The sequence below is a fragment of the Lutra lutra genome, chromosome 10, assembly GCF_902655055.1.
Source record: "Lutra lutra chromosome 10, mLutLut1.2, whole genome shotgun sequence".
NCBI lineage: Eukaryota > Metazoa > Chordata > Mammalia > Carnivora > Mustelidae > Lutra > Lutra lutra.
Window position 1 is genome coordinate 54,441,987 of NC_062287.1, and position 23,701 is coordinate 54,465,687.

At 40.0% G+C, this 23,701-nt stretch overlaps 1 protein-coding gene across 2 annotated transcripts in view; it reads right to left on the reverse strand.

The window, feature by feature from the left end:
• Positions 1 to 23,701, reverse strand: part of UVRAG (UV radiation resistance associated) — a 307,325-nt gene that overhangs the window by 14,576 nt on the left and 269,048 nt on the right. For both annotated transcript variants that reach the window (XR_007120854.1, XM_047690725.1), the window contains exon 14: positions 12,403 to 12,494. Coding sequence is in view for 1 of the 2 variants with exons in the window: in XM_047690725.1 (XP_047546681.1) it covers positions 12,403 to 12,494 (92 nt within the window). In the remaining variant the exon portion in view is untranslated. The remainder of the gene's footprint in view (positions 1 to 12,402; positions 12,495 to 23,701) is intronic.

A 23,701-nucleotide genomic window follows, 5' to 3' on the forward strand; every position in this document is an offset into this window, starting at 1 on the left:
ACACATTAGCGGCTTTTCTGCTAATTCTTTCCCTCCATTCATTTAAATATGCCCATCTTCCAAAGCCCAATTCGAGTCCAACCTCCTTTGAAGCCTTTAACCATGTCAACTTAAAGTAATCTCTTTGAACAGCCACAGCACTTGTAATTAGCCCATCCAACTGATGTTTAATACGCTCACTTGTGTTTCAACACATATTTCAGTAGACGTGACTGACATCCACGGTCACTGCCTGGCAGTCTCCTAGGCTCTGGAAATGACAAAGTGTATAAAACAAGGTTTCTATCAGAAAGGAGTTCCCAGGGGCGCCTGGGTGGCTCAGTGGGTTAAGCCACTGCCTTCGGCTCAGGTCATGATCCCAGGTCCTGGGTTCGAGCCCCGAATCGGGCTTTCTGCTCGGCAGGGAGCCTGTTTCCTCCTCTCTCTCTGCCTGCCTCTCTGCCTACTTGTGATTTCTCTCTGTCAAATAAATAAATAAAATCTTAAAAAAAAAAAAGAAAAAAGAAAGGAGTTCCCATTGTAGTAGAGAAGATGGAGAGTTAACCAGTAACCAGAACACCATGGTGCTTTGCATACAATGCACACTTGGTATACTGCAGCAGGAGGGGGCCAGTGATCATCTGGAGGACTCATCACAGGAGGCGTATTCAATCGGTGCCTTGAAGGATAGGGGGGAGTTAACCAGGCTGTGTGTGTGTGTGTAGGGGGCAAGAGTAAGAAATGAAGGGAAGGATCGTTAAAGCAGAATAAAATACAATATATGTGCAGTCCAGCTATGGAGCCAAGTCTTGTAAACACTGTAAGGGGGGACGGGACTTGTCGTCTATTTCTTGAAATCTACTCTTTCACTTTCCAATCTAATGTAGTAAAGAGAGAGTATTAAATGAACTTATTTGTTTTATGAATAAATGGATTTAATTAGTTGTACTCAAAAGGAATAATTTATGTTTTTTTTCTTTTTGGCAACGTGTTGAGAAACATTCTGTTAATGTAAAAAAGAAGGTAAAAAGAAGTACACGACAGGGTTATTTATAACATGAAAAACAAAACTATTTAAAGATACAGCTACAGTAAATCTAAATGAGAATATTATGCAGCCACTAAAATGATGCTAAAAAGTTTTAAACGGCCGTTATAAAAGGCTTAAGATGTGATGTACGGGGCGCCTCGGTGGCTCAGTGGGTTAAGCCTCTGCCTTCGGCTCAGGTCATGGTCTCAGGATCCTGGGATCAAGCCCCGCATCAGGCTCTCTGCTCAGCAGGGAGCCTGTTTCTCTCTCTCCACCTGTTTCTCTCTCTGCCTGCCTCTCTCTCTGTCAAATAAATAAATAAAATCTTAAAATAAAAAAAAGATATGATGTAAGAGTAGTATATACAATTGTATGGATGGACTATGCTGTCCGACACTGTAGCCACTAGCCAATGGTCCCCGAGTACCTGCAACGTGGCTAGCTGGATTTGAGACATACTGTCTTTAAATATATACCAGATTCAGAAGGCTTAGTATGAAAAAAGGGATGCAAAATATTTTATTAGTAATTTTAAAAATACTGATTGTATGTTGATGAGTTATAACTGGATTTTATTAGAATTAAATAAAATAGTAAGATTAATGTACCTATTCCTTTTTACTTTTTTATAATATGTCTGCCAGAAAATTTAAATTTACACACATGGCTCAGACTCTATTTCTACTGGACAGCGCTGGTATAGACTACAGGATCTCAACTATAAAAGAAACACACAGAAAACTGATCAACAATGGTTTTTGTTCCTAGATTGTGGGGTTATTATTCCTCCTTCGTCTGTATATTTTTACACCTCCCAAATTTGATTCATTGAGCACATATTATTTTATAATCAGAAGGATTTAACAGAAGTACACAAGACACACATAAAAACAAAGAGAAAAAGAGTCCAGTTTGGTTCAAAGACTTGGTTGCTGGGGGTTGAGAAAAGAAGCCCAGGGATACCCAAATGACTTTCTGTCACTGATGGAGGGTTAGCACACAAAGGATGTTGGCCAGCTGTTCTCCATCCTGACTGGAGACAGAAAAAAGCGGAAATGGGTGTTAACCGCAGGAGGGGGCCTGTAAGTTAAATATAGGGAAGAATTTCCTGAAGCGAGGGTGTTTAAACTCTGGAATGAGTTATGGAAGAAGCCTGGTCCCCCAAGGTCTTTTAAAATACTACAGATACCCATATGCCTTGTGTGTTCCTGTCTAGAGGCAACGAGATGACTTGTCAAGGTTCCTTCTAAAATAGCTATCTTGGAGTAAATAACTTCAATAAAACTTTCTTTTTCACTTATTTTTGACCAGGCTTCACTTTTCATATTAAGGATGCCAGCTTGCCAGAGGTACTCTGAAAGGCAAGCCCATCTGATGCCGCTACCTTAAGTGGTACACTTGAGACTTCAAAGACAATGTCATTTGATCTAAATTTAAAAACTAACATCAGTTAGACAGCATGTTTTTTAAGTCCCTCAGGGTTACCTGCCAGAAACTAGTGCTGAATTCCGTGTAAGCATGATAGAAGGAAGGAAAGAGGACACATTTGCTTTTAAAGAGGATTTAAAAAAATGTTAATGCTGGATACTGCTTCATTTTCAAAGGTGAATAGCTTGGCTTACAAGCTAAACTATTATACTACTACCTCCAGATTAAAAAAAAAAGTAGACTGGCCCACTTGCTCTTAATTTTCATTATCCTCAGTTTTAAAAAAGGGACTTTCTTAAAACGTGCCAAAGTTCCTCCTTCCCTCCTTTTCCTTTCTTCCTGCCTTCCTCTTCCTCCTTCTCTCCTTCCTTCCTTCCGAAGCTGTTCAGCTTGGTCCTCTCTATTTATGAAAAGGAATGGGAGACTAGATAAAACATAGGTCACCAGAAACGCCATCTAGAGATTTATACCACTTAAGTGAGATGACCCGACACAAAGCCACTAGTTGTTCCTTCCTAAGTCCCACCATTAAGTGCTAGAAGGAATCCGGAGAACTAATCTAGCAAGCTGCGGAATAGTCAACGATGCTTCTCTTCAGCGTCCCATCTTCAATAAGGTCACTGAAACTGACATGGTCTTTATAAAAACTGCAAGCCTGGTCCTAAAATGTCAAACAACTCAGACCAAGGTTGACCTCCAGCGGTTACCAGACTGTCCACTGAAGCTGGGTCTCAGGCTCCAGGCCCAACGTGACAGCAAGAATGCACAACGTACAGGGAAATTCTTGCAAGTCATGTCCTTCAAAATATTAATTTGTCTTATCCACTCATTTAGATTCCAAACTAAACAACTGTCATCTAAACAGAGCAGGAGTTACCTTACACTTTTGAATCTTTTTTGTCTCTTACATAGTGCTATAGGCAGAGGAGACAGTTAATGAATTGTTAAAAGCATAAATCCTACTTAACAATACTTTGCATAGTCCTTTTTAGGTTATCACTCACTTAGACATGACCTCATTTGCTCCATGCAACTATGCTTGGGAAATAACGCTGGTGCTACTAACTTAATGAAAATTAAGTGACAGAGCTGAAGTTGGAGCCTACGTTTTTTGATTCCTAGATCGAGTGCTCCTTCTGCTGTATTACGCTGCCTTGCATGAAGTTGCTGGTTTAAGCTCTGTAGTTGAGAAAAATTAAACTTGGAATGAAAAACTCTACATATAAAGCAGGACAGATGGTTTTGAAATCCCACTTTTATCATGTCTTATTCTGAAAAACAAACAAACAGAACAAAACATAAAATTGGGGGAAGGCAAACATATGTTTTAGGCCAACCCATGTGCTTCCTTCAGTTTTCTTATTTCTTGAGGAATGGAGATGAAACATATAATCATTTCTGTTTCTTTTGGTCTTAAAGTTCCCCAATTCTTCACAAAGTTTTCTGACTCTGAGTTTCTTCCCTCTCTGAGTATACGGGGTAGGATAAGCTTCAAAGAGTGTTTTCACCAGGACTGCTGCCTTGATACCACAGCAGTGTATTTTCTTAGTACTCTGGACTTGACTCTGGTAGATTTCCCTGTGGAAGGTAACAGGTGTTACAAATCATGTGGCACAGAGACAGGAGGGCTGGGGAAGGGCAGAGAAGGAGAAGGATGACCACTGATTAAGAAGGGGCAGCATCATGTGATAAAAAGACAAGAGCCAGACATCTGGGTTTCTGGCCCCAGTTCCATCACTTAGGAGCATGTGACCTTGGCAATTCACTTCACTTTTTTTTTTTAAACTATTTATTTATCTATTTGAGGGAGAGAGAGAGAGAACAGGGGGAGGGATAGAGGGAGAGGGAGAGAGAATCCTCAAACAGCCCCCCGCCCCGTGAGCACAGAGCCCACCACCCACTGCCGCAGGGCTCCATCTCACAACTCTGAGATCATGACCTAATCATGACCTGAACCAAAATCAAGAATCAGCTTAACTGAATGTGCCAACCGGGTGCCTCTCACTTCACTTCACTTCACCTTTCTAAGTCTTGGTTCTCTGATCTGTGAAAGGGTGATTATCTGCTTTGCCCTCGCAAGGTTGTTGCAAACTTAAATAAAAACATGGAACATTTTGCAAGTAAGAGACTTATTATTTATAACTTCTAACTCCATATGAAAGGCACCTAAGAAGGTAGGTACCAAAAAAAGTAGGTAGGCAAACAGATCTGTAGGATACTTATCTCCGTGGCTCTCAAAGGGTCTTATAAAGGACTTGGGGAAAGCAAGAGGGAGAAGATGACTATTTTGTATCATTAACTTACAAGATGGCCTGAGCCATTATTAAAAAATGTGACCAAGAACCATATTCCATACCTGTTTGTAGATATTAAGGGAAAAACAAAATACCTATAACAAAGACTGGATTAACATTTGAAGACAGAGATAGTAACTATGATTCACTTATCCACTACATATTTATAACGACAGCTACCCCTTCATGACTGCTGTGTGCCAGGCAGTATGCTAGACGTCTCTATATTTAACCCACATAGCGACTCTATCAGGTAGGCACTAATGACTCCATTTTATAGATAAATTGAAGCTGACAGCTTAAACTTGTTTGAAGTTTCAGAGACCACAAGTGGTGGAGTTGGTATTCAAAACCACAGTCTTTTCAGGCTCAGTATGACCGGGCAACTGTTTCCCTAACCTACTCGGTCCTATTCTCCAGTCTTCCCATGCCCAAATTCTTCCTGCGCTCTAGGTCCACTGAATGCTGCCTCCTTTAGTGAAGGCTCAGCCCAGGTCTCACTCACAGCCCCTACATCAGGAAGTCAATGACTCCCTCTGAATGTTCCAAAGAACTTATCTACCTAGAATACTTCATACTTTCTATTTTCCATTATGTACTGCTTGTTTCCATCTCATTGCCTCAAATAGACTACACCCTCCTTGAATGTAAGTTCAAGCAGTATATTCCATGAACAGAACAAGACGGATGGCTAATTCATTCACTCACATAACTCCAGGCTTCCCTGATGCCAGGCTGGGACCACAGGATGATAAAGACACAGTCCTCAGCGACTCAAGAGCCTAGTGGTTAAGACTTCCTGGGAGAAGTGAACCTCTGCTACCGAGGGACTACGTATTTAACTTGGTATCTGCCATTGTGCCTGTTGAGTGAGTGAATGAATGAGGTCGGACATACTCAGAGTGAGAGAGCAACATTTGGACAGGGCAGAGGCAAGGGCAGGCTCTTCTGCGTAGTGGGAACTTGTCTGAGTAAAGAACTGAAATCGGAAATGAGTGTGGTCTGTCTGGGGGTCAGTGGAGAAGGGGTGAGAGAGCAGTGGAGAAACACAGTCAAGGCCCTGTCCCAGGACCTGAATGCTGGGGCCCCATCACGCAGCCCGTTCACAACCACCCCAGCGACTCTGTTTTAAACTTATCGTCTTACTGGCAGGCATCAAGCCGCAGCTCGTGTATACATTCTTCCCTGACCGTGATTCAGCACGAGTGTCAGCTGCGTATGTGCACATCAATTTGCATCTGAGACTGTAGTTAGTAGCAGAAGAAAAAATGGAATGTTTAAATGGCAGGCTGGTGGCTTTTAACCAAATGACTCAAGAGTACAACCTCTGACTTGAAATTCTGCTTTTCAAAACCGTGTTGCTTGGCAGTTACAATGGGATCAAGTGATCCTTGATGAAAAAACGGGACTTCTTTTGGAAAGAGCTAGCATAAAGCACCAAGCACTGTGCCCCCATGTAAGTCTGTTCATGAGGAAAAGGGGTTAGTTTTAGGATGAATCAGATAGATGCTTTTGATATTAGATCAGAATCCTGTAATGTGAAAGAAAAAAAAAATCCCGTCATTAAAGAAATTTTAATCACACTGTCTGTCCTTAAAAAACAAAACAAACAAGCTGTCATATAACTTTGAAGCTTACCATAAGGAGGAATTCAGTGACTGCACTGATTCTTAGCCAGTTTGAAATCCTCGACACCAAAAGAACATACAGCAAGTCTGCTTCCACGGGGACCAATCTGTGAATGGTAACAACCACACGGAACATGGAAGTGTTTTCTTTTACAAAAGATGTAAGAGGATCCCTCAGGAGTGTGAGTTTTTTTACCCTCTGCCCTAAGGAGCACTGGCTCGGGAGGTAACTCCTCAGTCCACGGTTGTGTTAGGAAATTCTCAGATTTCCTTGGAGGCTAAGAGTGCTTGTTCCAGCTTTGTTTACATTTGTAACTTCCTGGCTTCCTGCAGTGGTTTCTACTTGGAATCATCACGTAGCACTCATTCTGTGGTGCTCTGCATCTACCTGTAGCCCATTTTTCACTAGAGCACCATAAAGTGGTCCCTGCTGCTCACTTGGTGCTAATGCACTTGGCACAGTTGGCACAGAGGGGCACTGCGTAAATGTGTGCGCTTAGGGCTTAATGGGTTTACTACATCAGTGCCAGTAGACCTAGATTCTAGTTTTACTGCCATAGGTTCATGGGTCAACCATGCTCAGAAAGCCATTTATTTTCTCTGTACCTTACGAGGGAGAGTTGCTGGAAATCGTAGTGTTTTAGGAGAGGAAGAACAGGCAGGTTGTGATGTGGAAGCATTTCTTTGTAAGCATTTTGGGTAAACTGTCAGCTCAGGAGAAAGGGATCGGATCTCTAAAAGTTTCAGTCATTTATTTCAACTTTGTTTTTTTAAGTATTTAGATTTTTCTAATTTTTTATTTGAAGTCATATATTCTTTTTCTTGAAAAGCGGTCCCAAATTGTATAAGCTCGAAGGACCACAAAACCCAGATTCTCTTGGTTCCTAATGTGAATGCACAGGCTAGCCAAGGTGGTCTGTCCTTTGCCAATAAAGCTATTGGGCCTTTTCTACAACTGCTCCCTCCATATGAGGGGACAGGTGAGGATGGTGGTAGGAGAGAAGGAAGGGGAAAAGCACATCCTAGACTCCTAGACAGAGGAGCAGTGAGTCAGGAGAGAACTTGTTCCCATAACTAAAAGGAGGCCAGGACAGCAACCACCCATGAGAGGACAGGAGAAGGCAGGGGCAGGCAGACCATGACAGAGCGTGAATTTCATTCTGGCCACTGAAACCAGGGAGTGATTAAGATATAGTTAAAATTTAAAAGACCCCTCTGGCTACTGTGGGGAATGAACATGGGGTGGGAGGGGGTTGGCAAGAGTGAAATTAGGAGACAAACCAGACTAGTGCCATCTGGGGCAAGAGAAGGTGATGCCCTGGACTGGAGCGGTCACGGCGGACATGGGTGGCAGTGGCTGGATTTGATATACACACTATGCAGACTGGATCTGGTGGGAGGGGAGAAGAGAAGGGAATCAAGGATCATGCTCCAGTGTGAGCGTTTGCTGACAGGAAGAAGACAGTTTCAGATATGTCCAGGCTGAGGGGCCTGTGATACTCCATGGGAAAGCATCAAGTAGATCTCTGACTCGGCAGAGCTGGCAAGAGAGATCTATGCTGAAAGTGTAACTTTGGGGGTCATCAGCACAGAAATGGTTTTCAAAGCTGAGGGAATGGATGAGATCACATGAGAAGGGAGTAGAGAGAGAAAAAGAGAGGAGGACCTAAGATGGGGCCATGGAGAATTCCATATTTAATGATGTAAGTACAGGAGGAGGAACACCAAAAACAGAGAAGAACTGTAGAAGGGAGGAAAACCAGAGGAAGGTGGTGTTAAGGAAGACAAGAGAGGAGATGCTTCGATGAAGGCCAAATGCCAGATTTGGAACAGAGTAGGATAAGGACAGAAAAGTGACATTTAGGTTTTGTAATATAGAGTTCTATAGGCATCCACTTAGATAAAAGGAATTTCAGTCTACTGACAGAACTGGAAATCATACTGAAGTAGTTAATGAGGAACTGGGAAAACAGAACATAAATAGACCTTTAGTAATTAAATCAGTAGTTAAAAATCTGTACTTCTTCCCTCAACAAATTAAAAAAACACTAGGTTTTTGCTAAGTTCTATCAGATCTTCACTATAGCAGATAATTTTTTATTTTACACAAACTATAAACTGTTCCAGAGAATATAAAAGAAAGGAAAGATCTCCGCTTATCTTTTAAGGCTTTTAAAACCTTGTTACCAAATTCAGACAAGGATTATTGTATGAGAAAGAAAAATTCAAGGCTAGCCTCATCTCAGTTCACAGAGGTAGATACTCTAAAAATTAGCAAACTGAATCTAATAACATAGGAAAAAATCATTACACATCATGACCAAGTACAGTACATCCCAGGAGGCAAAAATGATTTAACATTAGAAAATGTATTAATACTTATTAACATATTAATATAGTAAAGGAGAACAAATACAGTGCTATCAATAGATTCAGAATATGCATCTGATAAAATTCAAAATACACACATTCAGTGTATGTGTATACACACACACACACACACACACAGGAATATTATTCAGCCTTAAAAAAGAACAAAAGCTTGCCATTTGCAATGATGTGGATGGAGCCAGAGAGTAAAATGCTAAGTGAAATAAGTCAGTCAGAGAAAGGCAAATATCATATGATCTCACTCACATGTGGAATTTAAGAAACAAAACAAATGAAGAAAGGGAAAAAAAAAGAGAGTTAAACTGAGAAACACCCTTAACTATAAAGAACAAACTGATGGTTACCAGAGGGGAGGTAGGTGGGAAGACGGGTGGAAGAGCTGATGGGAATTAAGAGTACGTTTATCCTGACGAGCACTGAGGAATGTACAGAATTGCTGAGTCACTATACTGCAGACCTGAAACTAATGCAACATTGTATGTTAACTATACTGGAATTAAAATTAAAAACTTAATTTTAAAAAATGGAAAAAAACCCCAAATACACACATTCATGATTTAAAAAAACAACACCTAGTGAGCTAGGAATAGAGAGAAATTTCTTTTGCTAATCAAGGATATCTATCAAAACCTGCAATAAATATAGTATTTAATGGTGAAAAGTTAGAAGCAATCTCTCTCTCTCTTTTTTTTTTTTTTTGTTTAAGGATTATTTATTTATTAGAGAGAGCAGCGGAGAGAGGGAGAAGCAGGCTCCCCGAGGAGCAGTGCCAGAAGCATTCTTTTTAAAGTCAGGAGTAAGACAAAGCTATTCACTATTGCTGCTCCTCTTTAATAATAAAATATAAGAAGAAAAAGTAATAAAAGTAAAAACAGAAGGGAAGAAACAATGCCATCATTCACTAAAATAGTATGATTGTATACACAGAAAAATCTAAGAGAATCTAAGACAAACTACTGTAATTAATGTTAGCAAGGTTACTAAATGCATTCAAAATACAAAAGTCAGTGGTACTCCTGTATAGTAGCCACAAAAAAGTTAGATGCTATTAATAAAAAATTTATAATAGCCACCAAAATGGCAAGCTACCTGGGACTTATAAAATATGTGTAAGACCTTTATGAAGAAAATCTTAAAACTTTATTGAGGTACGTTTAAAAAACAGAAAGAAAATGTATAAAAAGATACAGGGGACCCCTGGGTGGCTCAGTCAGTTAAGCTTCTGCCTTCGGCTCAGATCACAATCCCAGGGTCCTGGGATCGAGCCCTCCATCAGGATCCCTGCTCAGAGGGGAGTCCGCTCATCCCTCTGCCTCTGCCCCTCCCTGGCTCACTCTCTCTTTCTGCTCTCAAATAAATAATAAATAAATAAATAAATAAATAAATAAATAAATAAAATCTTTTAGGAAAAGATATCAAGTTCATAGTAAGGAAGACCTTATATTATAAAACTGTCAAATCATACAAATATAATTCATAAGTCAAGGAAAGTCAAAAGAGTTTTGAAGAACTGTAGGTAGGAGCCTCACCCTATCAGACATCAAGAAAAAAATTGGGGCTATCTTCCTTTTCTTGCTATGAAGGAACATGATTTAGGAGTAGTACTCCTGGCTTCTCTCCATCCTCTCACTCTCTCTGTGAGGACAAGGGCCTTTTCTGATGGGTGAATTTAGAGTGAAAAATAAAACCTGGGTATTCTTGGCTTAATCCCATCTGGTTTCCCACAGGAGTCTCTGCTCTCCACGGTGTAGTCAAGGGCCTGCCTCTGCGGAAAAAGCCGGGGATTCTCTAGTTCACAATGCAACCGTGAAGGGAAGTTTTGTTTTTGAGTGACATTTCTGCAAGCCCTTTTTATTACAGATCTTAAGTCATATTTTCCAAGAGGCTTCATCAGTAATGAAACTGACATTGTGACTTCTATTAGTCTGTCTCTTGTATCTCCTCTCTTAAATGGTCCCAAATTTAGGGGGGAAAGGATACTATTTATTGGGCACCCCAAATCTCAACATGACTTACAGAAATTTTATCTTATAATAGTTTAAAAATGTGGTATTAGCCCATGGATAGACAAATAAAACGAAGGAGCAGAACTGAGAGCCTGGAAACAGACTCACGTATATAAGTAAACTTGGTACATGAAAGAGATGACATTACCAAATAGTGGACAAAAGACAGAGTCTTCAATAAATAATACTGGGACAATTTGCTGTCTGGACTAAGCAAGGTTCATTTAGTGATTCATCAGGTGGTATTATGGGTGGCCTCTTTAAAAAAAAATAATTTTAGGTTATTTATCATTTGTATTATAAAGCCTTTCATTAATTATATATCTTATTTCCAACTAGATCACAACTCCTTGAGGGTAGGGATAGAATCTTACATTTCCCGTTAACCCTTCAGAGTGCCTATCACTGAGCTTTACACAGAGACAGCACTACTAAGTAAATGTCTGCTGGTTCATTATTATTTTACATTAAAACTCAATTCCTATCCCTCATGCCTCAGGGCATACAGGTCCACAGCAGTACTAGGTATTTCTAATTATTTTGATATTCTGACTAGTAGGATTCTTTAAACAACTGTGCATTGACTTAACAGGAGTCCTATCTAAAATCACACAACCAGAACATGCATTTTGAGGTTCAAAAAGGACAAAAATAAAAAATGTCAAAATAAAGGTTAAAGATGTTGCTTTCTCATTATTCTCAAGGCTCATCCTTATGGCACAGAAGAAAATGAAACCAATCTTGTACCTTCCTCCCCACAAGTAATTTTTCTGTCTAACCTCTTTTTATTCTCATCACAAAATGGTGAGAGGAGCAGGGCAGGGATTACAGATGAGGAAATTAAGTTTCTAAGAGGTTACACTTTAGGTTCACCCAGCAGGTTAGAGAAGGATGGTGGACGAGGAGCCAGTGTTCTTTAGAAGAACATACGCCGTTCCCAGCTGTGTAGCTCTTGAGGCCTGATTTTCATTTACGTGATTGTCAGTTACTGCCCATCGCCCCAAAATTCAAACTTCGAGAATTACTCAATGGCTAGTACACACAGCTTTCCACTTATTTATGACAGATGAACCAATCTCGTGTTTTTGCAATAGACTTTTCCTTCTCCTTCTCTTTTTCAAAGAGCCAGTCTACCTTGACAAAACATTTGCAAGCAGCAATTTGCCCTCATGGTACAACAGGCACTGACATCAAATATAAGACACATTCTAGCATGTGTCTCCTGGTCTCAGACTAGGTCCTGCCAAGGTGACCCTATTCACTGTCTGTTTTTTTCCCTTAACTCTCACGGCCACTGATCACGCTGTTATTTCTGTAGTTATATCCTTCACCTGTTCTTTGAGGAAGTCCTAGTGGCCCCACATCTCCCTTTTGTGAATCACACTCAAGGATTCCGCACCCAGCCGACTTCCCAGTGTTCAAACAATTCCCCTTGAGCCCACTCTCCTCCTGAGGACACTTCACCTTGCTTAGCAAGACTGGGGGTTAGACCCACACATGAAAATGGCTGCCTTTCCTTTTCTTCAGGCATCTTAATAAAGAAGGAAACACAGAAGGCAGGTGAGGAGCAATGGGGAAACCAGGAAAGTCTCTCAGGATTATTATCCGCATTCCAGTTTCTGGGTGTCAGAGATAAAGGTACTCACCACCTGACCATTAGTCCATGTTCCATGAAGTTTTTCAGGTTAGGGAGGGTTTGCCTCAAGTCTGGAGTCCCTAGTCCATGTTGATATCTTAGCTGCAAAGATGGAAAAATAGAATTAAAAGAAATTCTGCCAGATACGAGGCAATGTTTCCCAAACACAATCCATTCACTACATTTTTTTTTCTTCTTTCGAACTCTCAAAGAGGAAATGTAAATATATGACCCCAACATCACTGACCACACTTATGAACGGTATTTAAAGGGAGACTCTTGGGGCGCTTGATCACCCAGTCAGTTAAGAGTGTGCCTTTGGCTCAGGTCATGATCTCAGGGTCCTGGGCTCCCTGTTCAGTGAGGAGTCTGCTTCTTCTCTCCCCACCCTTGCACCCCCACCAGCTTGTGTATGTGCTCCCTCTCAAACAAATAAACAAATTAATAAATAAAATTAAGGTAGCCTTTTCACCTCCTGCTCCCTTGTTTCCTAAAGCTGGAGAAGACAAAGAATGCCAAACTATGGAATCAGCATATTTCAAAGAGCCCTGTAGCGTTGGCTAACATCAACTCCAGGGACATACACTGTAAAACCAGTATTTTATTATTTTTTAAAGATTTTATTTATTGGGAGAGAGAGAGAGACAGAGATAGTGAGAGAGAGCGGGGAGAGGGAGAAGGCGGCTCCCCACTGTGCAGGGAGCCCAATGCAGGGCTCGATCCCAGGACCCTGGGATCATGACCTGATATGAAGGCAGATGCTTAACGACTGAGCCACTCAGGCGCCCTTCAGTATTTTGTTTTCGATACTGGATGGCTGGCATTACATACTCTGGGCACATTCAGCCCATCTTTCACTGACTCTTTCCTTTTGTATAACAACCAAGGTTAAGGATCATCTCTAATGTGTTCATCTCTGTGTTCATCTCTAATCCCCAACAGTGTCTGCCAGTGCCAGCACTCAGTTAATGCTTGCTAAACAAATAAATAGCAAGCCACTTTTGAGGACAATGTGCTCTGTTTTTCTCTTGGATTCCTAACTTTCCCTTTTGTCCAGAACTAGTACACAGAGCTTTAGAGCTGGTATGAGAGGCACTATGGCCTATGGATGGATCTGGTCTTAGTCTTACTTATTTCTGCTAGAACTGATTTTCCAACCCTAGGTCCTTCTGTGTACCTAGGTAACTTGCTAAATGGTTTTCATGGTCTGTTCCTTGTCTCTGAACACCATTTGCTTCCTTAACTGGTCATGACAGAGATCTGCGGTGAATATATGTCCATATTCATATCCATGCTCTCTCTCCTCACACACACACAAAATACACAGTAAAGGTACAGTAGAAATGTATTTTTCAAATGACATATATGAAAAAAGTACTCTGTAAACTGTGTACTGGTGTGCAAACATGAAGGATAATCACTTGTGAAGTCTTACTTTTCCAGCACCTAAATTTAAAAGTGACAAAATCAGGGGCACCTGGGTGGCTCAGTGGGTTAAAGCCTCTGCCTTCATCTCAGGGTCCTAGGATCCAGCCTGCTTCCTCCTCTCTTTGCCTGCCTCTCTGCCTACTTGTGATCTCTGTCTGTCAAATAAATAAATAAATAAATAAATAAAATCTTAAAAAAAATTAAATTAAAAAAAAGTGACAAAATCAAACTTCTAAATATTTTCCCCTCTTAAAAAATAAAACCAGGGGCGCCTGGGTGGCTCAGTGGGTTAAGCCGCTGCCTTCGGCTCAGGTCATGATCTCAGAGTCATGGGATCGAGCCCCACATCGGGCTCTCTGCTCAGCAGGGAGCCTGCTTCCTCCTCTCTCTCTGCCTGCCTCTCTGCCTGCTTGTGATCTCTCTGTCAAATAAATAAATAAAATCTTTAAAAAAAAAATTAAAAAAATTAAAAAAAAATAAATAAAAAATAAAACCACTATGAACAACAACAACAAAATAGTTCTCTTTTTTTTGTATCTAGTACGGAACTGATTTTTTTTTTTTAACTTAAGTGTGAGTAACACTTAGCAGAGAAGAGTTTACTCTCACTACCCTGAACTTTTAAAGGAAAACCCCCCAAACCTAATCAGATCTCTTGAATGGTCCAAATACACACATAAAGTAAGGAAAAAGGAAACACAGAATGTTAAAAGTAAAAGGGCATTTTGAATACAATTTAAGCTAATCCTTTCCTTTTGCAGGTGGGGAAACTGAAGGCCAGAAAGGGGAAATAAATTCTCCAGGGCCACGTGTTTCAATAACAAAGATATTATTAGCTACAGCCTCATTCTCACAACCTCGCTATTCCACCATCTACCCCAAAGTCTGAGAGGAAAATTGGTTGAAATACTTGAGAAGACAGAGGGAAAATATCCTTTTCCTTTTCCAAAGCTAGCTTGGTGACCTAAATCACCTCCCGAGATTTGCTGACCTTGAATTATAAGATCTACTCCATATTAAATGACATCATTTCTTAAATTAATATAAAAGCATTTTTTCCATACATTGATAAAAGTAAAATGGCTGATATCCCAATGTGACATTCCTGAATTCATTGTTTCAATAAAAAAGTGAAATTGTTTACACATGGCATGGAAATTTCACCTGTGATTCATACTGAAAAATATTAAATATTTTAAAAAAACCCTAACTCATACTGAAATAACACAAAGCTCTGTGTCCCTGAGCCAATACATAGTCAACTGCCGCCCCAGGTTCCACAGTGGAAGGCTGCTGTTGCATTCTTTGCAGAGACCACAATGAAAATTTTTCTTCAAGACTGATTTCAACCAAAAAAGGAAAATATGGGAAATTCGAGCCTCTACCTCTATATCTGCTATACTGCATTATCATTTTTATCATAGAATCATAGGAATAGGATATGATAGCTTAAAGAGATCCTGGAGATCATTTTTCCAACCTCTTTCCTTTCATAAATGAAGAAATGAAGGCTCAGTAAGGCAAGTGTCCTGCCCAATGTCACAGAGCTGACAAAGGACAAAGCCAAGGCTGGAATTTTAAAAAATTTTTATTTTGTTTTAAAATCCAAGTATAATTACTACACATACACTGTATGATGAATGTTGAATCAATATAATCAACCCTGATGCAACATTCATCATGTATAATGATTCAATAATTCTGTACATTACTCAGTGCTTATCACAGTAATTGTACTCTTAGTCCCCATCACCTATTTTACCCATCCCCCCTTCCCCTCCCCTCTTGGAACCATCAGTTGTTTTCTGTATCTCAGAGTCTGTTTTTGGTCTCTTTTTTCCTTACTTGTTTTCTTTCTTAAATACCACATATGAGTGAAATCACATTGTCTGACTGACTTATTTCACTTAACATTATATCCTCTAGGTCTATGCATGTTGTTGCAAATGGCAAGATTTCATTCCTTTTTATGGCTGAGTAATATTCCAGGGTAATATCATGTGTGTGTGTGTGTGTGTGTGACATCTTCTTACCTTCCACTGCATGTATATACACGTGTAATATTTATATATATCACATCTTCTTTATCCTTTCATCTATGGATGGACCTTTGAGCTGCTTTCAGATCTTGGCTATTGTAAATAATGCTCCAATAAACAAATAAACATAGGGGTGCATATATCCTTTCAAGTTACCATTTTTTTTTTTTAAAGATTTTATTTATTTATTTGACAGAGAGAGATCACAAGTAGACGGAGAGGCAGGCAGAGAGAGAAAGAGAGGGAAGCAGGCTCCCTGCTGAGCAGAGAGCCCGATGCGGGCCTCGATCCCAGGACCCTGAGATCATGACCTGAGCCGAAGGCAGCGGCTTAACCCACTGAGCCACCCAGGCGCCCTCAAGTTACCATTTTTGCTTTCCTTGGATAAATACCCGGTAGTGGAATTTCTGGATCATAGGGTAGTTCTATTTGTAAATTTTTGAGGAGCTTCTCCACTGTTTTCCACAGTGGTTGCACCAGTTTGCATTCCCACCAACAGTGCATGAGGGTTCTTTTTCTCCACATTCTCACCAACACCTGTTGTTCATGGTGTTTTTGATTTTATAAGGCTAGAATTTCTTTTCATTCTTTTTTTTTGAATTTTTGAATTATTTTGAATTTTTAAGAACTTCTTAAATTTTAATTTTCAACATATAAAACCAAAAAAAATTCATATAATATACATATATTACATTTTAAAAATAAAGTACACATACTATTTAATAAGCCTAAATTGCTCCAAGGCTTATAATGAAGCCTTTAGACCTCATCTACTGTGTTCCTATTACGAAAAATAAAAATTCAGCTTTTATATTACTCTTCTCTTACACAAACATTTTATCCCCTCACCCATCCATCATCTATTGATTTTTTGTTAAAGAATATGAAGATTTAACTATCCTCCCTGATAAACTTCCTTTATCCTCAAGATATTCAATACCACATTTTTGTTAGATCAGTATTTCACACGTCTCTTATTATACCTGCAGAGATACTTGGCAAAGATACTGCCAAGCCTGTCTTTTGACCTATTCCTTACTCTACGCTCTATGAGGTACCTGATACCTCCTAAGTCCTTCTGGAGTCCTGTGGCTTGAATTGCAGTGCTGCTTGAAGGCTTTAGGTTTTGGTTTTCTCCATTCTGTCAACTCAGTTTATCACTCATTTATTTGTTTGTATTCTTCTAAAATTTTGTTGACTATCACTCACTCTTGTCTCTTCTGTTCTTTTCATCCTCATGAGTTTGCAAATTTAAACTGTTTTATCTTTATTAGTAGTATTTCATTAGGGAGCAGACATAAAGGAGGATACTTAATTTGTTTATCAGGCAGCATTTCAAAAGTGGCTAACAAACTTCCTTATACCTTTTACAGAGTACTCAATGGAGCTCTATTTTCTGTCTTTAAGTCTCTCTCTAGGCATCATCCATCTGGCCATATTCTATCCATTCTCAAAGAGCCAACACAAGTTCCATTTCCTGTAGGTGGTTCTCTCTGACTACTCCAGGACAAGGAAGCATTTTACATCTTTCCTCAAATCTCTTCCTACACCATGTTTGCATGTACTGTCTTTGGAAAGCCCTAACTAATTCAGTAGGTACTTGATAAATATTTGTTAGTAAGTTAAATCAATGGAATATGAGAGACAATGAGAGGCATCATGACAGCAATGAGCTTCAATGGAGATCTGTAAATGACAGTGCTGTCACTTCCTAGTTGTCTGACTTTGGATGTCATTTTGCTTCTCTGAGGAGTTTCAGTCTCCTTACTTGTAAAATGGTGAATGTTATCTGCCTTGCAGAGCTGTTGTAACGTTTAAATAAGACAAAGTATCTGGAGTACCCCAAACAATATCTGGTAAATAGTAAGTGCTCAATAAACTATACTTATTGCCATTTTAATACATATATGCTCTATATGTTTTCATTATCATAGCATCTACCACTAGGCTGGGCATAAAACTGGTGTTCAATGATGGCTTATCACTTAACCAAATAGAATGAGAAATCAGAAAAGGGAAAAAAGAGACTTCAAGTCAAGGTGAAAAAATCTTAACTATACTGTTTACTTTTTTAAATGCTAATTTTTACTCACTTACTAAGCTTCTGGCTGCAAGCACTCCAAAGAGGCAGCAATGAACATAATACATGTCAATATCTTTAAAACAACTGCACAGGGAAATGGAAAGACTGGGTATGTGACATGGATGGTCAGAAGATCTGGGGGACAGAGCTCTGCTGAACGATCATGAGTGAGGGCTAGCCAAAGAATTTTCAAACTTCTTTTTTTTTTTTTTTTTTTTTTTAAAGATTTTATTTATTTATTTGACAGAGAGAGATCACAAGTAGACGGAGAGGCAGGCAGAGAGAGAGAGAGAGGGAAGCAGGCTTCTTGCTGAGCAGAGAGCCCGATGTGGGACTCGATCCCAGGACCCTGAGATCATGACCTGAGCCGAAGGCAGCGGCTTAACCCACTGAGCCACCCAGGCGCCCTCAAACTTCTTTTTATAGCCTGGGAATCCTTTGTTCAAATGAAATATTACTTATAGCCCAAAGTGTAAAACAAACAGGGAACCGCTCTAACTGTAGGGAAGTGGTGGAGTAGAGTCAGAGAACAGGCAGGCATCCTGTCTTGCAGGTTAAATGCTCCTAAACTACAACATCTCTAGGAGCCTTTCAAAGTTCTGTGAGTCTCCTTTTAAGGGCTCTAAAATTATAGGCTGGCACCATGCATCTAAGGATTTTAATATAAAAATATGGTTTGCGTGATGCATGTTCACAATGTGAGCAAGGAAAGCACATTAGTCCAGTCGGTGCCATTTCTGATGGTGTCAGAAGTCAAACGTGACTAAGAGGGTGTCCAGTCTTTATGTAGTCCCTTGAGGGGTGGGTGTGATGGAAGAGTCTACAGCAGGTACTTTTCTGGACACCTCCGGGGAAGTGTATAAAAATGAAAGGGTAAATACCCAGCAGTGCAATTGCTGGGCCATAGGGTAGTTCTATTTTCAACATTTTGAGGAACCTCCATGCTGTTTTCCAGAGTGGTTGCACCAGCTTGCATTCCCACCAACAGTGTAGGAGGATTCCCCTTTTTCCGCATCCTCGCCAGCATCTGTCATTTCCTGACTTGTTAATTTTAGCCATTCTGACTGGTGTGAGGTGATATCTCATTGTGGTTTTAATTTGTATTTCCCTGATGCCGAGTGATATGGAGCACTTTTTCATGTGTCTGTTGGCCATCTGGATGTCTTCTTTGCAGAAATGTCTGTTCATGTCTTCTGCCCATTTCTTGATTGGATTATTTGTTCTTTGGGTGTTGAGTTTGCTAAGTTCTTTATAGATTTTGGACACTAGCCCTTTATCTTATATGTCATTTGCAAATATCTTCTCCCATTCTGTCAGCTGTCTTTTGGTTTTGTTAACTGTTTCCTTTGCTGTGCAAAAGCTTTTGATCTTGATAAAATCCCAATAGTTCATTGCTTCCCTTGCCTTTGGCGATGTTCCTAGGAAGATGTTGCTGTGGCTGAGGTCGAAGAGGTTGCTGCCTGTGTTCTCCTCAAGGATTTTGATGGATTCCTTTCTCACATTGAGGTCCTTCATCCATTTTGAATCTATTTTCGTGTGTGGTGTAAGGAAATTATCCAATTTCATTTTTCTGCATGGGGCTGTCCAATTTTCCCAACTTACCCTAAAGATACAAACGTAGTGATCCGAAGGGGCACATGCACCCGAATGTTTATAGCAGCAATGTCTACAATAGCCAAACTATGGAAAGAACCTAGATGTCCATCAACAGACGAATGGATAAAGAAGATGTGGTATATATACACAATGGAATACTATGCAGCCATCAAAAGAAATGAAATCTTGCCATTTGCGACGACGTGGATGGAACTAGAGGGTATCATGCTTAGCGAAATAAGTCAATCAGAGAAAGACAACTATCATATGATCTCCCTGATATGAGGGAGAGGAGATGCAACATGGGGGGTTAAGGGGGTAGGAGAAGAGTAAATGAAACAAGATGGGATTGGGAGGGAGACAAACCATAAGTGACTCTTAATCTCACAAAACAAACTGAGGGTTGATGTGGGGAGGAGGGTTGGGGGGGTGGGGTTATGGACACTGGGGAGGGTATGTGCTATGGTGAGTGCTGTGAAGTGTGTAAACCTGGCGATTCACAGACCTGTACTCCTGGGGATAAAAATATATTATATGTTTATAAAAAATAAAAAAAAATGAAAGGGGTAGGGTGGGGTTCGATCTTTTTTTATTTTAAAACTTTTATTTATTTATTTGAGAGAGAGACAGGGGAAAGGGAGAGGGAGAGGGAGAAGCAGACTCTGTGCTGAACACAGAGCCCAACATGGGGCTTGATCCCACGTCCCTAAGATCATGACTTGAGCTGAAATCAAGAGTCAGGTGCTTAACCCACTGAGCCACCCAGGCACCCCGGGGTTCAGTCTTACATGCTATACTATGTCAGGAAGAGCTGAGCCACTATTAAAATGTAAATACTTCAGGAAAGAAACAAATCTTACTTTTTATTAAATAATTCTTGAGCAAGCTAACTCTGGTGAAGTATTAGTAGAAACAGGAAGAAACAGGAGTTAGGCTGAGGAAGAAAAGACAAGGACTGGACAAGGGGAGGAAGAAATACATTTACTAAGTTCCTACACATTCTATTCTTTCATCCAGCAAGTATTTATTTTGTGTCCACCAGGGTAGGCAGTGTGAACCAGCTCTGTCTCTGGAATGACAGGCCTGGACTCACAGTCTGCCCTCACCATGGAACGTATGATAATCTTGAACAAGTCACATAGCCAATCTGTGCCTTGTCTATAGAACATGACCAGCACTGTTTGTCTCATCATATTGTTGTAAGAGTTCAGTTGGGATACTGACAGAGGATGGAGACTCCTGAGGCCTGATGTTTAGAGAGGGCAGTCATCAAAGCTCGTAAAGACCTGGAGCACTAAGCTCAGGAGTTCAGCCTTTACCTTGTCAGCAGTGAGAATCTAGGACAGGGTTTTAAGCAGGAGACTGAATGAGGAAACAACTCCAAAAGCAGCTCTAAAGGACAGGTTAAAAGACTGAAGTACTCTTTCCTCTGATAAAAGCTTACTTCACGTTCCATCCAAACCTGCCCTCACGGGCTACTATCAATACCACACTTCCCTAAAGAGCTTGTCTGCTCTCACTTCTGATTAGAGAAGGCAGAGGCCAAGAAACCCAGGCAAATAAAATACTACTTTGGGTCTGTCTAACTGCCTCAAATTAGTCTCTGAAATAAACACCTTTTGTAACAACTTCCTACTGCACCACCACCCAAAGAGTCTAAGCAGTTTTTAAGTGGAATTTTGGTTTCAATTAGCTTGAATTTCAGCTTTACTTTGATTGGTTTAGAACTCCATGGGAGCAATTAAGCTTTTGTGCAACTGTAGAGTAGGCTAGTAGGTGAAAACTGTACATACATGATAAATTAGATGGGGAAGTGGGAAGAAGCAATGTTCGGTGGTTTCCCTGGAAAAATGAACAAATGCTATTGTCTATTAGCAAAAGAAAATCCCTATACTAAAATAACCGGGAAGATTTGGCTTTATAGTTACTAGAACAAGCACAAGGTAAGAAAACTAGGGCAAAGAATACATTTAGACCTCAACAGATAATCATAACCATGTCAATTCCATTAAATATCTTTCTATTTTCCTCTCCCACACCATCTTCTTGTATAAAAATACACTATTTCTCCAAAGCCACATCTTGGTTTCATCTCAAATCACTATACATTCACTGTGTGTTTCACCAAATTAAGACTGATCAACTATGACTTTAGAGCCTTTGTAGCTGAAATTAACTAGTTGCTACAGTTGATAAATGGTGCTCCACTGACTAGGTAAGACCATTTGCAGCTCTGTAGACCATATTTTAAAATAAAGTGTGATTGAACTTCTAAGGAATAAATGCTGAGTTCTTGTACTCAGTGAGCATCTGCTTACTGAGCTAAGAGACCTAATTTAATATCAAAGTGCTCAATTTTATTTTTATTTTTTAAACACACGATTTTTCCAGGCCAGGAAAGACTCTAGGGGTTCAGGAATCATTTTGTCATTTAGGTTTTGGCAGGAGAAATTCAGTTTAGACAACAGACATAGGCACGCGCATGCGCACGCACGCACACACACGCCCATACCCTTCCAAACTATATTCATCTACACAAGGCCACTTACTGCGTGGCTTATTAGTTCCATATGGGACTTGAGCTAAGCTGCATGATATGTTTGATACAAACCGTCTGTTACCGTGAGGGAATGTGGATTAATACAATGCTTCAATAAAGGTTACTAAAAGATCAACACTTTCGTGATGGGATTACAATGAATTTGACTACAAAGAGAACTGGTCTATAGGAACTGAAAAAATAAGAAATTAAAAATGTACATATGCATCAAACACTTAATCTTAACTCTGGAGTTCTGGCTTATGTAGTCAAAAATCTCTATTGGACTAGTTACCAATATTTCAATTCATTTTTAAATCCTAAGGTTTCACTGACATGAAAAAGAACTACATGAGGAGCTTAAAAAAAAGGGTACCACCATGTCAAAACTAAAACCTGCTTTCTTAGAAGAAACTACACCTCTTTCAAAGATATGGAAAAGCTACTTAAAGAATATTTAATATGAGTAATAATATTGTTTCTTACAGTGAGTCATTGCAAAATATACCTCTAAGGAAAAGTATAAAAACCTGATTATGGGTCTCTGGTTGCGAGTACAACCTAAGTGCTTTTCCATCCCCATCTACAAACCATGCCAGTTCTTTTCCAAAATAGGTATGTTTTAATATAAACACTGGATACAACTGACCTCAGGCTTCAGAAAAGCCCAAAAGTCAAGTCTAAGAAATGGAAATGCTTCTTCTATTCTTCCTCCCAATTATACTATCAACTACTGTTAGAGTCAAGGGATTCATATTAGAGCTGAATGGCACCTCTGAAAGCATCAGCCCACCTGCTTTAGTGACCCTGTATGGGAAGTACAAGGTTATGCAACCTCTCTAAGGTTGAACGGGTTGAGTCTAAGGAGCAGAATCTAAGTGTGCTGAGTTCTAACAACAGGCTCTTTTCTTTATATCACATGTTGTATTTATGAAGCACAGGTTGTATCTGAGCCAAACTTATCATTGTAAAATCTGTCACATTAAAAGTACTTTAATTAAGATAGTCTTTTGCTTCAGAGAGTTATGTTTGCCAGAAAAGAGCTAGAAGTCCTACTACACTGATGCAACTCTGGGGTCAACCTCATCTGTGTGGTCTCGGTCATTGCTAAAGAGGGTCAGCAAAGCACACTGCAGATGGCCAAGCGAGGCAGAGCGGGTCATCTGTCAAAGGCAGGCAGATCATACCCTTGACAGCAACTGCAATCAGCTTTAATTAATGATCATCAAAGAAAGGTCATGTTCTTTGGAGGCTAAAGGCTACGTGAGTGGACAAACTTTACAGAATCCATTGGAGCAGACATTCACACTGTCAGACCAAGCTTCCTGCCGTCAATGTTAACATTCCGTGCATCCTGATTTACCCCAAACTACCTTGTATTACCTTGTATTGACCTTTGACCAACCTGGATTCCCGATTCCCTTGGCAGCTATATCCCTAAACAGTTCAAACTCAGCATTTCTGCTTCCAGTTCACTGACTTTGATGCCATGTTGGTGCAAAGAGCTACACTGGACCAAGAAGATCACAGTCTAATCAGGCAGAAACTGTTTTCTAGAATGTCTTATAAATGGAATCACGGAATATGTGGCCTCTTGTGTTTGTCTTCCTTCATTTATGTTTTT